A 15,412-nucleotide genomic window follows, 5' to 3' on the forward strand; every position below is an offset into this window, starting at 1 on the left:
ACATGCTAAGCATCCAAGGAGTGACCTATAATAAGTTAGTTAACTGCAGAGGCAACATAAAAAATAATGAATTAATATTATGGGTACAGTCGAACAAACTTTGGATGAGTGAGTTTAGTTTTTTACTTTATTCCAGCAATATCACAGCAGGGAAACTAGAAATGGGCTTCACACATTGTGCCAATTTGGGGGGAATCGAATCTGGGTCTTCGGGGTGACGAACAAATGCTTTAACCACTAGGCTGCCCCTCAAACAAACCTTGAAACCTGTAATGCAACCTGATGATGATACTAATAGAAGCCTCTTGCAAAATTCTCACCTGTTTCACTAAAGCAGACCAATGACAATGCAACACCATACATATCACTTCCTACAAGAAATTGCACATGGACACATATTGTTTACAGAGAAGCAAAAGGAAACATCATAAATCATATCATACTAATGGACAATAATATTGATCAAAACAACTTGAAATCCTAATTCTCACACTATGAAAACAACAAATTCACAGAAAAACCAACACAAAAGACAACTGGATTAGCCTAAATGGTATCCCTGAAAGACTGTATAAACAAGTAATGGTCAAAACATTGCATCCTTCACTGGTTTCCATGACTTCAGTTTTGGTACATGGTTTTTGATATAGAAAGGATAAAAGGTGTTAAAAGGGGACAGAAAGACACAAGTTTCAATCTAGGTCTAGTACAAATATACATGAAAGCAAAATAGTCAAGCATAAGCAATGAATCTGCAGCCACCAACAATTCAGTGTGGTTCTGGGTTCCTTGGGGTCTTCTCCAGTGGTATTTGAATCCAAATACCCCTAAATCTTAATCTATTAACATATAGGTTACAAGACCCCTTGAAATATATGTTTAATTGTATTTACTGATCTTGGGACAGCAAACCAATCTACATGTGGAACCCTGCTTTAGTCAATCCCTTCAATAAACATGTTACATAACATGTTACCTTGTTTGATGGGGTTAAAATCGGTGACCTGTGACAAGTACACAGACAGCATCCCTCCCACCTAACCATAAACTAATCATAGCTTTAGGGGTTGGGTCACTTTATAATATTGCGTAAGAAACATGCATGTATCACTAAGTGTAGCCCAGTTACAGTAATTACCCTCCATATTGGAGGGTCAATGGGACTGAGGCAAGAACCATCCACTTGAACACTGATAAAATCTATGCATTAACACATAGCCATCAAGTTCAACAAACATACAACATAAATCAACACCAGGATTAATCTAGGATTATAAACTTAGTGTTGGACAAATTGAGAAAAATGCTGTGATATTGTCCAAAATTGGATTTTCCTTAATGTTCATATTTTTGTAAATTTGGAAAAATAGGGAAATTGTTTATTACAATAGGAAATGTTTACATTCATTGGTTTCAGACTTGGGGTCGAATTCACCCTCTGGGCAGACAGATAAATCTTGAACACATAACTGAATTTGAGAAAGAACATTCCCAGAGTTCAAACAGTAGATAGCTACAAAATTGGAGTCTCAGTTTGATTTATTTGATCTGTCCAGAACTAGTGTGAAATTACCAAAATGAGAACTAGTCATCATTTAGTCTTCAATCTTCTAATTCAGATTACCTTAAAATAGGTCATCTCAACAATTATGACTGCTCTTAAGCATTCACAAATGCCACACTAATCCTTCAGGCCATAAGTTTATGAGGACAGCAAACATGTAACCACATTTTCAGACCTAAAAAGCAATGGCCAGCACAGACAGTGGTTGAAAGTATAAAACAATGATCTATTCATTTGCTGTACAGCCAGGATATGATGAACCTGGCCAGTCAGGACTCACATTGAAATTTTAGCAAGCTGCCCAGCCCTAGAACACAACAAGGATGGGAAGACTACACTCAAACACTGGCAAAACGAACACACAATCCAGTGCATCTGTCTACACAATTCACATGTGAATGAGTGAGTTTAGTTTTACGCCGCTTTTAACAACATTCCAGCAATATCACGGCTTGGGACACCAGAAATGGGCTTCACACATTGTGCCCATGTTGGGAATCGAACCTGGGTCTTCGGCGTGATGAGCAGATTCTTTAACCACTAGGCTACCCCACCGCCCTGAGATATGATCAGACTTTAGACATGTGTCTTACAAGCATATGTTGCTGAATATCATTTCTAACTTGGATCTTACTGGGTCATAACACTGTTGAGACTCCATAATTGCTATGACAAAGTCATTCAAAACATCTCTCAAGATAACTACCTAAAGAAAATGAATGTTGAACGTCTCAACAGATGAACACATTTTGGTAAAGATATACACTTGACTCTCATAGGTTCAAATCACACATAAATTTGAGAATGCAATGGGTGTACATTGCATTTGCTCATAGTGAACAAGGACTGGGTGTTGTTTCTTCATGGACAAGCTATGTGAAACTTATTTTGGATATCCTCTCTTTGATGTGGCTGTAATGTTGAAGAAATGGGAACCACACATCTGTTTCAATGTTTTCTTCCACCATATACTGACACAAACATTTCATACCAAAAAGGAAGAACTATAATGTGACATATGACTATAATGTTCACATGCCAGCCCATCAGAATGTCACAAATTTCCGTAGACAAACTGCATAATTTCAACAAAGTGTCTCTCAGTACAATTACTGAAATAAATATATATGTGCAAATCTTAACCAACCTTTGCATATGCTGAATCTTTGGAATCGGTTGGAGTAGATTTTACTGTTAACAATATATGGACTATCGATATTATCAGCTGATGCTTACAAAACAAAATTAATTAAGAAACTCACAGTTTTGGACATGTGTCTCGGGGTGCTGACCAATACATGGGTATTTTGCATGGGATGAATATAACAAAAGGTTTCAGATAAGTCCAATTCATTGACACTGACTGTTTCAAAGGTTGCTAATATCAATAACATGTTTTAATAATATGATCCAAATCAGAGGATAACTGGCCATTCTATATTTATATACCAGGGCTCCAGAAACATTTTTGACATCAGGAGTACGTACTCCTTACTTTTTCAATGCAGGAGTACTGGAAAACCTTAGGAGTACATTTAGAGTACTTAATGGAATTTAATGGAGTACCAGTAATCTTCTGTTTCATATATGCACAACAACATTGCTACTCTTGTGTAAACGGGTCAATAAACAATACTTTTGAGATAAATACGTCTGTAAATGATTCTAAGATCATACACCATTGCTGTAGTGCGTATCTGCTACGTTTTCTAAATTATTTGCTACCTTATCGCACATATTTTATATCTGATGCGGCCATTATCTCGAGCCCTGTATACTGAAGAACACACACTTATGAAAACCACATCAACCAGCAATTTAATATTCTTTGTTTCATACCTTACAATCAAATGAATTAAAATCATTACATCCAAACTAAAAAAGTAGTGTTTTCATTACAACAACGCATCACAATGCTTAATACATTACCACTTTGGTGAAATTCAACAAGGATGCTTCTTTCAAATACACTTAATTGTTTAGAGTATCCCAAATAATGAAATATCCAGACCACAATGTTAGTTTCAATGCTAAACATCATACAAAAAGTGTGATACATCATCATAGTCAACTATGAATATTGCAAGTCATTCATAAAGTGACACATGGCAGATTGCATTTCACTTTCTTCTGATGCATAAAATCATGAAAATGGAAATGAACAATCAAATATGGTACATAGAAAGGAGGATCAGTACATTATAGAAGCAGAATAGATAAGAGAAGCAATCTTGGGAGTATTTAGTCACATCTTGTATCTAGACTAATGTTCTCGCTTTCCCAGCCCAGCTGATACATGGGAAAAACAATAAAGAAACTGAACTGAACCTTCATTCGTTCCTGTAAACGTAACTTATATGAACTAAACAATAAAACAAAATCACTAAATATACAGAAAGAACTTTGAGTTTCAACGTGGCATTCATGACAGACTGAAGTGACACACTATCACATTCCAATGTACTCCGATACACATGTGGGTGTTGTTTACAAATTAACAATGCAAAAATGAACTTAATTAACAATACGCGTGAACGAAAGCACATCCATAACCCTTATAATCAATTTGACAAAGGTGATTTATAAAGGACTAAAATGGAAAGGGAGGGATATCCCTTGAATAATCTAAGTTGGCCCGATACCAAGCTTCAGAATCGGCATGTTTTGCAGGCTACTGCCCATAACAGTACTGAACATAACGGCTCACACTGAACGTGTTTTTGCACATAGCGACATACTTTCAACACATAACGATGCCCAAATGCACCGTGTTTATGTCAGAAGGATGAATTCTAATTTCAAGTGACATTTGTGGAACTTACCGTCAATTCCGTGCTTGTAGTATCTCTGCACGTCGGTGAAACAGCTCGTATAACTCCTGACCGCCATTCCCAGTCACCTATTTTGCTAACTTTTAGCTTTGTGAGGCTTCTGACTGACAAAAACCGTTTCCCAACTAGTTCTTCCCTGCATTTAAGCGCCATATCTTCCTTCAAGTATCCATTTTTATCGTTTTGAAACCGAAATTTGGCTAGAAACCTCGGACAAATTTCCGTGGAATGTCTGCACTCTGATTACGCTGAGGAGGAATACATAACATTAATTTGACATCTGGTGGGTCAAAAGGTCAAATCTAGATCTTCTTCCGCAAGCAAACATAGTCCCTATAGTTTTCCTCTCTAACTTTACTTGTGTATCGCACATGAGTGTGCATTTGATCACATTAGTTAAACAAACTCGTCTGACAACTTCTTGTAGTAATTTGTCTATAATTGGTTCAATGTAGTTGATAAATAATTCCCAAAGCTTTCAGGTAGCGAAAGAGTCACGTGCGCTCATGAGCATTTACACCAGAATGTTTAGGTCCTAATGTATTCTGTTTTGTTAAGTGAAAGATGTTTAGCCTGCGTTTGACTCGCATATCGGTTGTTTTTGTTATTATGTTTTTAATGAAAATGTGTAGATTTAATTAAATATTCGTTTGATTAGCGCGGAAATTGTAATTTTTGGCCTGAATGTCGTACATTTAAGAATATTAATTAAATATTGAAAGCTATCTTTATTGTAAAGTTACATATTTGTAAAGGGGCAAAATTAAAACATATGTGCTGTCTGGTAGTATCGATACCAATTTAGACAAGCGACAAACTGCCTGTACATGTGCGCGCACATGTCTTCTGTGTTTTGATCACGTGACACGCAATATTGGTGACGTCAGCAGTATGGCCGCCATGTTGTAACTTATGAGCTTGGACAGTAAACAAGGGCGAAAAATGCTTTTAATGCTCGTCCCCTGGGAGTGTCTATGGATTTTAAATGGTGTAATTCATTAGAAAAATGGTGTCTGTTATCATATCTCGTCTAGTCATGTAAGTATATACTGTTTTAGAACTTTACGAGGCATTCAAAGATTGGTTGAAGCTTAGTGGTCAACCCGAGGGGCTTCCGGAAATGGATTCATTATTTTGAATATTTGAATGGAAGAAGGCTTCGTGTGTGAACAAATATATCTTCATTTTGGTTACTATTCATGTTATTGTTAAAATGTACCTTTGAAATAGTTCATGTATTGTGTTTCGTGTTACAGGTTGTGTAATGTATTAACATGACTCATGATCATTGATCGTCCAGCTCAGTGCTAAGTTAACATAAACAAAACACATCTTTCTCATGTGCAAGATTACTGAGAAGTGAACAGTTTTCACGAAGGATATCCCCATATGTTTTGAGAACTTGTCGTTGTTAAGTTATAGTTCATTTTTACAAAATGGCAGAAAGAAAGCCAATGCCACTTGCACTTAGAAACCACCTTGTAATTGGATCTATAAATAAGCTAATCTAGGTTTTGGTCATAAATGATGTAACAGTTTCTTGCCTAATAAGAATAGATTATCCCTTAATTCCTTTTACTCCTGTTTGCTGGTATGAAAAAACACCATTTTGTGGAAGCAAAGGTTTGCTGTCATGACATTATCACATGGAAACAAGCCCTTAAGCATATCAAGTGGTTACATTATTAAATGTGATTATTTGAAAATCAGTGATAAGGGTTTTGTTCCATTACATGTACCATTACATCTTGTGGAGACTGTATTTCAGGTTGTGAAAACGAGGAATATGAAACATCTGACCCTATAGAGCTATGACTATCGTAAGTCCTGTACATCAATGCAGACTTACGACAGTTGTAGTGCTGCGATCACTTTCTGAAACAGGGCCATAGTTATTGTCTAAGAGGAGGGGAATGCATGATTATTGGCACCATTTAGATAAGAATGTTTCCAACTTTTCTGCAAATCATATCATGTGTCATGATTACACGAATCTCAAAGAACAAATGTCATCCATGGGGTTATAACTTCAGTTTTTTTATCCCTCAAGCTGGGACAACTGTGTTTAGTGATTTTCAAAGAAATTTTGGCACCATGCAAGGTCTTGCTGTTATACCAGCATCATGCTTTCCTTCCAAGTCAGCACTGAGTTATGTAACTTTTTTCAAGTGGTGCAACCCAAACTCACTCAACATGCTCACAGTGTCATCTTGCCCAAACAGCAAGAATTATTTATTATATTGCTCACACTACCAACAGATAGATTGTCTGATCCATACTTCCACTATTTGCTACAAGGCTTTTGTAAGTAATAGGTGCTATGTATCAACACTTGTTCACACAAAATTAGAAATTAACGGGGTCTTTGCTCCAGTTTAATCAGGGGGACCCACTTACTGTAACACAAGAGATATGACAAAGACCACATAATTTTCATGCTCAATTTTGAACACTGTTTAAGATTTAACAACTGATATTGATAGTGCTGTTGGTGTCAGAGATTTCAATTTTGAACATGTAGTTGAAAACAGCCATGTTCGCATTATCATGAAGGTGGTTTGTTGCTTGTCTAGAATTCTGTATCTATGAATACACAGACAAAGTAAGTTTATCTTGAACTGATATATCATGATACTTTAGAGTCAGCATATCAGTACTAAACTTTCCAATTGATGACACCATCACCCCACTCAGATTTGTTTTCACAGCCAAACTGACAACCTCCACCCCCACCGAAATCAAGCTGACAACCTGTAACAAAACTGAAATCTGAAATACTGTTCTAAGAGGTGTGAAACACATTCCAAATGTCAGAGCATATTTGTCAGCAGTTTACTTGTCTTTAACCAACTGTCTTGTTTTAGTTACTTAGTTTAAAATATTGATTTTTGTTATTGTAAAAGTATTGGTTAGTGACCTTTGAAACTTACATTTACACACTGTATTTACATAGTGTCACTAAAGTTCTCGACAGTTCTCTTGGTGAGTTTTTCTTCTGGCATTAGGTTTTTGTGTGGAAGGTAAATAGTCAAATGTTCCTATTCAAAACTTTGATCAGTGAGTCATCAGATTCTGACACTAGTGATCTTTAAAATAGTTTCCACTAGTTGTGGCAGAAGTTAATTAGGCTGTTTCTGTCTGTCCATCTTACTGTGAGAGAGTTCTGATCAGCTTCCATTTAATAGTAAGGATTGATGGACTGATCATGATGATTAAATATGACTTAAGGCTTAAACAAGTGGTTGATGACGTGATCAACTGGCCAAGTTAATGAGATGATGTGAACCAGATCTTCCAACAGGCCTCTGAGGACCTGATCTAACCTTTAATTCCCCCAGGATCAAATTCATCACTCATCTTCAGTAAATAGGGAATAGTAAATTTCATTTATGAAAATATGTTGCAAAGTCGAGGGAAACATGGCAGATCTGTAATGCTCTACAGGAAAATCCCTTGAAGACATTCATCCCCATTTAATTTCAAACACTACTGTTGGTACTATAATTAGGGTGGCTACTGGTTTAACATTGGTCCATCTCAGTTTTGAACCACATTATTTACCTCTCTTTCCCCTTTTATGCCAAAGCCTTGAATGAAGCAAGTCTAGATTTCCCCAGGTTCAGGATCTCCCATCTCACTGGCGGTCCTGTCTGTTCCAAAAGGAACAGACAGTTGCATTCTGACCAATGAAATTCCAGATTGCATTGCAAGGTGTTCAGTGTGAAGGTCATTGCTAAGGGGCTCTGATGTTCTATACATCTTGCTAATTGGAAGTAATCCAAGGTTTCTCTACATGTATCTGCATTAGGATGCCACTGTCAAGAAGATCTTCGGGTTAGAAATTAATGATCATTTTCAAATGTCTGGAAGAATGATCCGCTGCATTTGCCACCTAATGGAAAACAGTGGTTGTCAATGATCAGATGTCTTCCCAAGTATCACTTAAGACACTTATACTAACCTTTTGTGGATCTTAGATGGTTTTCCAAGGGCATTAGGTGGGGTAACCTGGTGGTTAAAGTGTTCACTCGTTACGCAAAAGACCCGGGTTCAGTTCCATACACGGGTACAAAGTGTGAAGCCTTTTTTGGTGTTCCTGCCATGATATTGCAGGAATATTGCGTAAAACTAAAGTCATTCACTCACTCCAAGGGCATATTATTATTTGAGTGTGTGTTTGTATTATTTAATCCGAGTCTGGACCCTAAAGTCCATTTGTTGATAGTGTGAACAACCAGTCTAAGTAAACTTGGGACTCAGTATTATTCGTTACACTGCTATACTGAGTCTAACAAAACCTAGAAGGTCACGTCAGCTAACCTTTGAGCGACCTATGACCGTCCAATCAAACATGAGACGGCTGAACAGATTTAACCAATCAGAAACTTGTTAGGGTTCGGCTGGACTTACAAAACTTTTTTTGGATTTTCTCCTCCCTGGTCGCTGACACTGATCTATCAACAAACGAAGATCCGCATCAAACACAGATATTTGACCTGCAGTATATACGCTTACAGGTTTCTAATGACATGGTTACTATTTGCTTATATTTCCTCAAGCTGAAATCCTTGAATATTGACAAACAACACTATTGTATCACTTGGAAGCGATCGTGCTGAAAATAGCATTCGTAATCGTTCAAGACGGTAAGTGCGAATTTTAACTTTCGCGATTTGGTAAGCTGCGTTCTGATTGGTCAGTTCAAAAGGTTAGCTGACACGACCTCTTACTAGGTTTTGTTAAGCTCAGTATAGAAGTGTAACGATTAATACTGAGCCTAAGTTTACTTAGACTGTGTGAACAACCATCGTTGCAGAAGGGGTAGGTGCCGTGTTATCAACAAAGTCACAGATCCTGACCTTGTCATTCATTATGTAGCCTCTTCCAGCCAGCATTGACTGCTGAGGACCAGTTCTAACCCACAATCCCAATAGGTTTCCAGTTTAGTGCTTACAACTGGCAATGTATTGTTGGGGACTCAGTCTACCACACGTCCCCATAGGTTATAGATCAATGGAACAGTGATGGTATTCAGAAAACATATATATCTGACCCTACCACTGACTGAGGCAGATGTCAGTATCTCAATATCTCATGTCACTAATGTAGCAGAGAATATCTCACTTGTGAGCTTCCCTGCAGCAAATAATCAAAATGACTCTCCTCTGTGTTTGACATAGATCTACATTGATATACATTCAAATTTGAGTTCTTGAATTACATTCATATTTGTGTGTTCTTGATATACAAATTTGCTGAGTTCTTGATATACATTCAAATTCATGAGTTCTTGATAAACATACAGATTTGTGAGTTCTTGGTATAAATACAAATTTGTGCGTTCTTGATATCAGGGATTGGGAAAGGCAGGGGCCATGGGCCATTTTGTACATTAGAATAAAAAATCGCCCATTAGTTTAGTATTGATAAAAGGGCAGTGGCCAATTCCGAATTGAGAAAATGGCTAATAATCCTGAAAATGGCCCATTGTCAAAGTTCTCTATCCCAATCCCTGTGATATACATTCAAATTTGTGAGTTCTTGATATTCGTACAAATTTGTGAGTTCTTGATATACATTCAAATTTGTGAGTTCTTGATATACATTAAAATTTGAAAGTTCTTGATATACATTCAAAATCGTGAGTTCTTGATATACATTCAAATTTGTGAGTTCTTGATATACATTCAAATTCGTGAATTCTTGATGTACAAATTTGTGAGTTTTTGGTAGACATTCAAAAATTGTGAGTTCTTTATTCAGTCAGGAAACTGTTGTGTATAAAGTTTTTCGCCCTTAGTAAAAGACAGGTAGGGAAGTTATCCAATAGGACTCTCATGGTTACATTTGGGACTGCATGCAAATTTTCAACATGGCAAGTCATGTGATGGTGATGTGACCGTAGTTTAAAATGGAACAATTGGAAGACTATTTTCAAACAGTCAAAGTTGTAATGACAAATGGGTTCCGGGTATGTGTCCAAATAGAATTGAGGTACAATATTCAGGCCTGGAACCATTGACAAAAGGTTTTCTGAAGAAAAGACTGGAAGTGATAAATCCAACAAATTTGCAATATATCAACAAGAAATTAATATTTCATGACAACCTGTCTCACAACTAAACTCCCAGCCGTACATCATCACGCCGCCTGAAACACCTGTACCTACAGAGTATTGAGAGTGGCAATATTGCTTGACTTGCAGAAATCATTAAAATATTATCAGTCATGACAGCAGTCAGTAATGCCTGAAGGTTGTAACAAATTAATGATTGCAGAAATTGACAATTCAGGACCTGTTGTAGTCTCTCGTACACATTTCAACTAGTTGTTAGTCTAGACCTGTTGTTGATCAGTGTGTCATTCAAGTCTATTGTTCATGTACACATCCAACTGGAATACATTGTTGTATCAGTATAAAATATTAAAATATTCAATGGACATTTGGAAATCATGGATGAAAGTCTGAAAAATGTAAATACTGTGATTGTAAACATTATTGATGGGCTGTGTGTAGAAATGTTATATGTTACATACTGCTCATCCTCCTGTCTCGGACAAAAATATGTGTAATTCCCAAAGAGGAAATATGTCATTGAGCTGGTTTTGAAGTTCTGTAAGAGATGAATCTGATGAAACTGGTGAGTGTGAAGGTCATCCAACAGAACTCCCTAGTGTCTGCTGTGACTCACTGAAAACATTTCCCGCCACAAAATTCTCTTTTGAAAAGATTTTGTAATTTATTTTAGTGTTACTTATGTTTTTCTTCACATAAAATTCTTCACATGGGGTTTTACAATCCTCTGAAAATAGATCTACTTGATTAGAAAATGATGACTCCGAAGAATTTAATGCGTCTTTCATTGTTTCATTTGGTCAAAATCGCGTCTGCTTTGCAAGGCAGAAGACAGGGTGTATTCAGGATGCCAGAAGTAAAGCGCTTTCATTATTTATTTCATTAGTGGATCAAATAGCTCATTGGCATGGCAGCGTGGCAGGGTTATTAATCAATTGAATATGGAGTTGGTAGCCATCGTGGAAAGTGGCATGTGACTAGAAAGTCACCCACTAGAAATAATGGATTCTTTTACAGTTAGCCTGGCCAGGAGACTTCCCCATTTAGAACTGACCCTTGCAGACCTGCATTTTATGATGGCCAGTTATTTCATGAATAACTAAAAGCTCAAGGGAAAAGCTAATACTGATACATGTGAAAGTCTTGTGAGGTGTCCCTTCACGCGATGTGGCAGGCCAGGCCTTCAGTGATGGTAGGGTAAATGCTGAGTAATTCCTTTGGATCAGACTTGCTAACTAGCCCTACAAATTGCAGCCTCTATAATGAGTCTGAATAAGAAATAATTGGACTTATTTCTTTGGTCTCCCGTTTTTCTTCCCAAGAGGGGGGATTCTGGGGCTGAAAATTAGCTTGTCATGTGCATGTCCGAACTAAAGTCATTTCTTTTGTTAGGAACAGACCTTGATGTTAAGTCTTTTCGTGTTGGGTTATGTCATAAATATTTTGATGTGCATGTGCGATGAGGAGTTCATGTCATCTTTTCTTTGATAGAGTGATGGAAATGTTATGAATATGATAAGTGTATAAACCTTCTGACACTTTGTGTCATTATAAGTGGGACGGTCAAAGTTATTGCATCAGTTGTCATTCACGGTTTTATCATTGTTATTCATGTCTATAGGAAAAAAAGAGTCTTTGGTGATTTGTTTTCATTTTGGTCTCAATCATTCTTGAGGTTGGCAGCCATATTAGTTTTCAGTTGGTGTTGCATTCTTGAAGAGTGTAAAATAATTCTTCCCTTTGTATCTATGTTTTAGGCATTTGGCTGCAAGGTTTCATGACGCACTTGGACCTTAGCACAAGCTGATCATTAGAAATATAATCTAGAAATACTTTGTGATGGTTAATAACACATGTTAAATGCATGATGATATGGGAAATAATGTTATTATGTTTTAATCTTTTTTGGTAGCATGTAACTGTTTTTTACTTTGTCCTATTGTCTCATCCATTTAGTCAATATGTGTATAGATTATGGTATTTAGACTTGCCAATGATGATGGATTCTTACCAAAACAATTGGCTCTTGTATTTTACATGCACATCTTAGCCCTGTATCACTTGGACTATAAAATGACACATTTAATAACGTCATACCACATTAGACTGACATGCTGTGGTATGACTGAATACAGTTTGAATCAGTGCAAAATAGACCTCGCTCACTGGATTAATTAATAGATCTTGCATCTGATCGTTTCATTTCACTGACAAATGAAACTTGTGTTTGGGTTTCCAGGATGATGGATAGCAAGGTGATTGATCTGGAGATGTTTTTGTTGGTTTAGAGACTGATTTAAGATGCATGAGTATTGATAAAACCTTGATGTCTTTGAGAAAATTGTTCAAGAAAGGTAAAGGGTGAATGTACTAAATCTGAGTGACTTCCATTGTTAGCTAGCATTCAGCCTGTGCTGTTGGTCTCACCAGAAAAGACCTGGCTAGCTATTCTCAAAACGTTCGTAGCCCTACGAACTTCTTAAGTCCATTCTTAACACGTTGTCTACGATCAGAGTTAAGAATTCTTAGGGCTACGAACGTTTCGAGAATAAGTGACCTGGGTACTTAATTTCAAATACTCTATTTCATTTTGGATGTATTACCTAGGAATACATTGTTATTTGTGTTTCAGGGATGCAAGGGACTCAAATCCATTAGTTGAAGGGGTATTAATTTCAAAGGACAAAATTGGGTAAAAGCAAAAAATTGAATACAGTACTCTCCCACAAGTGAAACATATTGCTTTTTCTTTCCAGCATGGTTTATTTTATTTATTTATTTATGTATTTATTTATTATTTTTTTAATTTCCATTTTTTAGCCCCACATGGTTTATTTTATTGACTAGGATGTTTTTGGTGACCCACAGAAATTAATGTAACCAAGTACCAAATAGAATTCAATCCTAAGCATAAGTCCTGATTGACCGTAGCAGCTTAAGTCAGTTTTTGGTTGCTTTGTGAGAGACTGCATTCTATTGATTGTTTAGTGTGTTGGGTGGTGGTAGAATTGCACAGTAAGCAGGTTATGTCGACCACCAACACATCTGTTGGTTGAGTCTGTGCCAGCTTGAGCATGGCTATAACTGCATAAACAAGACTAGCGACAGTTTCATGTCTGTGTAATACATGAGTATGTTACAATAAGATATTGCTGTTGCTTGTACGCACCTATGTGCAATAATGTGGTGTCTCCGAGGTCTGAATTTAGGGAACTCGGTTGATGACTTTATCTTTGGGGTTTCATACAAGCACTCTTGATTTGAGTGATTAATTTCAACCGTATGTGAGGATATAGATTTTGCTTTTGCTTTTTCACAGTTTTGTCGATATTGTTTTGTTACTTATATACATATGTTCTTATTAATCATAAACATATTCAGGGATTTTTTTAATTCACACATTTTTTAATCATTTGTATTTCAGTGTTTTTTTGTAATAGATTCCCATTGTCTTAGACAGCATGACACATGGATAAACTGGTAAAGTGTATAATGGTGCATGAATATATAATAAAATATAATAAATTTTGAGTTCCTGTTTAAAATGAAAGAGCAGAATCCCTTCTCAAATGGTATGAGCTAATCTCAACCACAACACCCTGTTCCATAGAGCAATCGTTGCATTACGCCTGTCGTAAGTACTTGTTGAAGTGCCGGAGTTACGATCACCTGAGTGCTAAGATCACTTAGTGGAATTGGGCCTGGGACCCTTATTTTGAACACATGGTGTATAAAAAGGCTGAAAAGGCTACTAGTACTAACCTACATTAGCTAATTTGGAGTTTTTGTCACCTGGTACCAATTTGGACCTAGACACAATGACGGTAATATTGATGTGCTTGTAGGGAGTACAGTGGGAGTGGGATGAGTGTATGTTACAGCATTAGCAGATGATTAGCTCACTGATAGATGAACTCCTGCATTAAATATTGTAACAGAAGATGTGGATGTGGCAGATCTGGCAACAGTTGGGAGAAGATACTTGAACTGCAGCCAACCTGCATGCTGTCTGAGCAATCCCACTGTACCATGCTGCTGTTAATCTTCCTGACATTTCTTCCTACTAATGTCCTGTAATGTCGATCACAGCTAAACTAGGAGTGAGACTGGTCTCTGTGTTAGCCTGACATTTGTTCGAGATGACAAATAGGCCCATGGGTTGAATTTTATGAACACGTGGAACACGGGTTCAACAATATTTCCACATAATTCCCACTTGTGACAAAGATAATGAAAATGAACTGTTTTGTGATTGCTTCATGTTGGATTGAGGTTCGTGAATTGTAAAGTGTGGGTGTGTAGGTATTCTATGAGTTTGTTTGTGTACTCAGGTTAAATCACACTTGTCAACTGTGGGAGGAAAGAATGAAGTGACGCACATCAGATGTGTGGCACTTGGGTGAAGTCAGCAAACATATGGAGCCGAATTCTGACTTAAAGTAACCATCATCTGTTCTGATCTGATGCAGCAACAACCTATTATGTCAAATATTTATCTGTAACATTGGAAATTTAGGAAAGACGACTCGATTCTTTCATATTACTATGGTTGTCTGTTGCGACAATAATAGATAAACTTTGGTAATAGGAAATATTGTGGTACTGGTAGTCCTTAACGTTTTTGAGTACTATATATTAGAGTATTGTTGATTTTGCCTGAATTAACAAACAGTTGGTCTATTTGTAATCTCCACATCAACATGTATATTTTCCTGATGGCAATCAATCTTAACATTTTTAGGTGATTTCCAATGTCCCGGTGCATTCCACTTAGTGGTAGCAGCATGTAGTTTCACACACAGGATATGTGTGGTTTGTGACCGAGCAGGAACAGTAGGGATTATAGTAGAAGGTTTTCACCAGTGTTCCTTGTGACAGGATTGTAGGATTTTCTTCCTCATTTCAAGCTGTCAACAATAATGACTCCATTGTATGAGCAAA

General features: G+C 36.9%; 2 protein-coding genes across 5 annotated transcripts in view; one reads left to right on the plus strand and one right to left on the minus strand.

Moving 5' to 3' along the window:
* Positions 1-4,638, minus strand: part of LOC124261112 (lysine-specific demethylase 3B-like) — a 106,316-nt gene extending 101,678 nt beyond the window's left edge. The window contains 1 exon segment of the mRNA XM_046695429.1: positions 4,387-4,638. Within this exon segment, the coding sequence (XP_046551385.1) occupies positions 4,387-4,548 (162 nt within the window). The 5' untranslated portion in view covers positions 4,549-4,638.
* Positions 4,639-5,269: 631 nt separating this feature from the next.
* The window catches only part of LOC124261154 (receptor expression-enhancing protein 1-like), an 82,528-nt gene continuing 72,385 nt past the window's right edge, over positions 5,270-15,412 (plus strand). For all 4 annotated transcript variants that reach the window (XM_046695479.1, XM_046695478.1, XM_046695480.1 and 1 more), the window contains exon 1: positions 5,270-5,433. In XM_046695479.1, coding sequence (XP_046551435.1) covers positions 5,402-5,433 — 32 coding nt within the window. In that variant the 5' untranslated portion in view covers positions 5,270-5,401. The remainder of the gene's footprint in view (positions 5,434-15,412) is intronic.

Source organism: Haliotis rubra, unplaced genomic scaffold, assembly GCF_003918875.1.
Source record: "Haliotis rubra isolate DU_JTF1 unplaced genomic scaffold, ASM391887v1 Scf79, whole genome shotgun sequence".
NCBI classification, from domain to species: Eukaryota; Metazoa; Mollusca; class Gastropoda; order Lepetellida; family Haliotidae; genus Haliotis; species Haliotis rubra.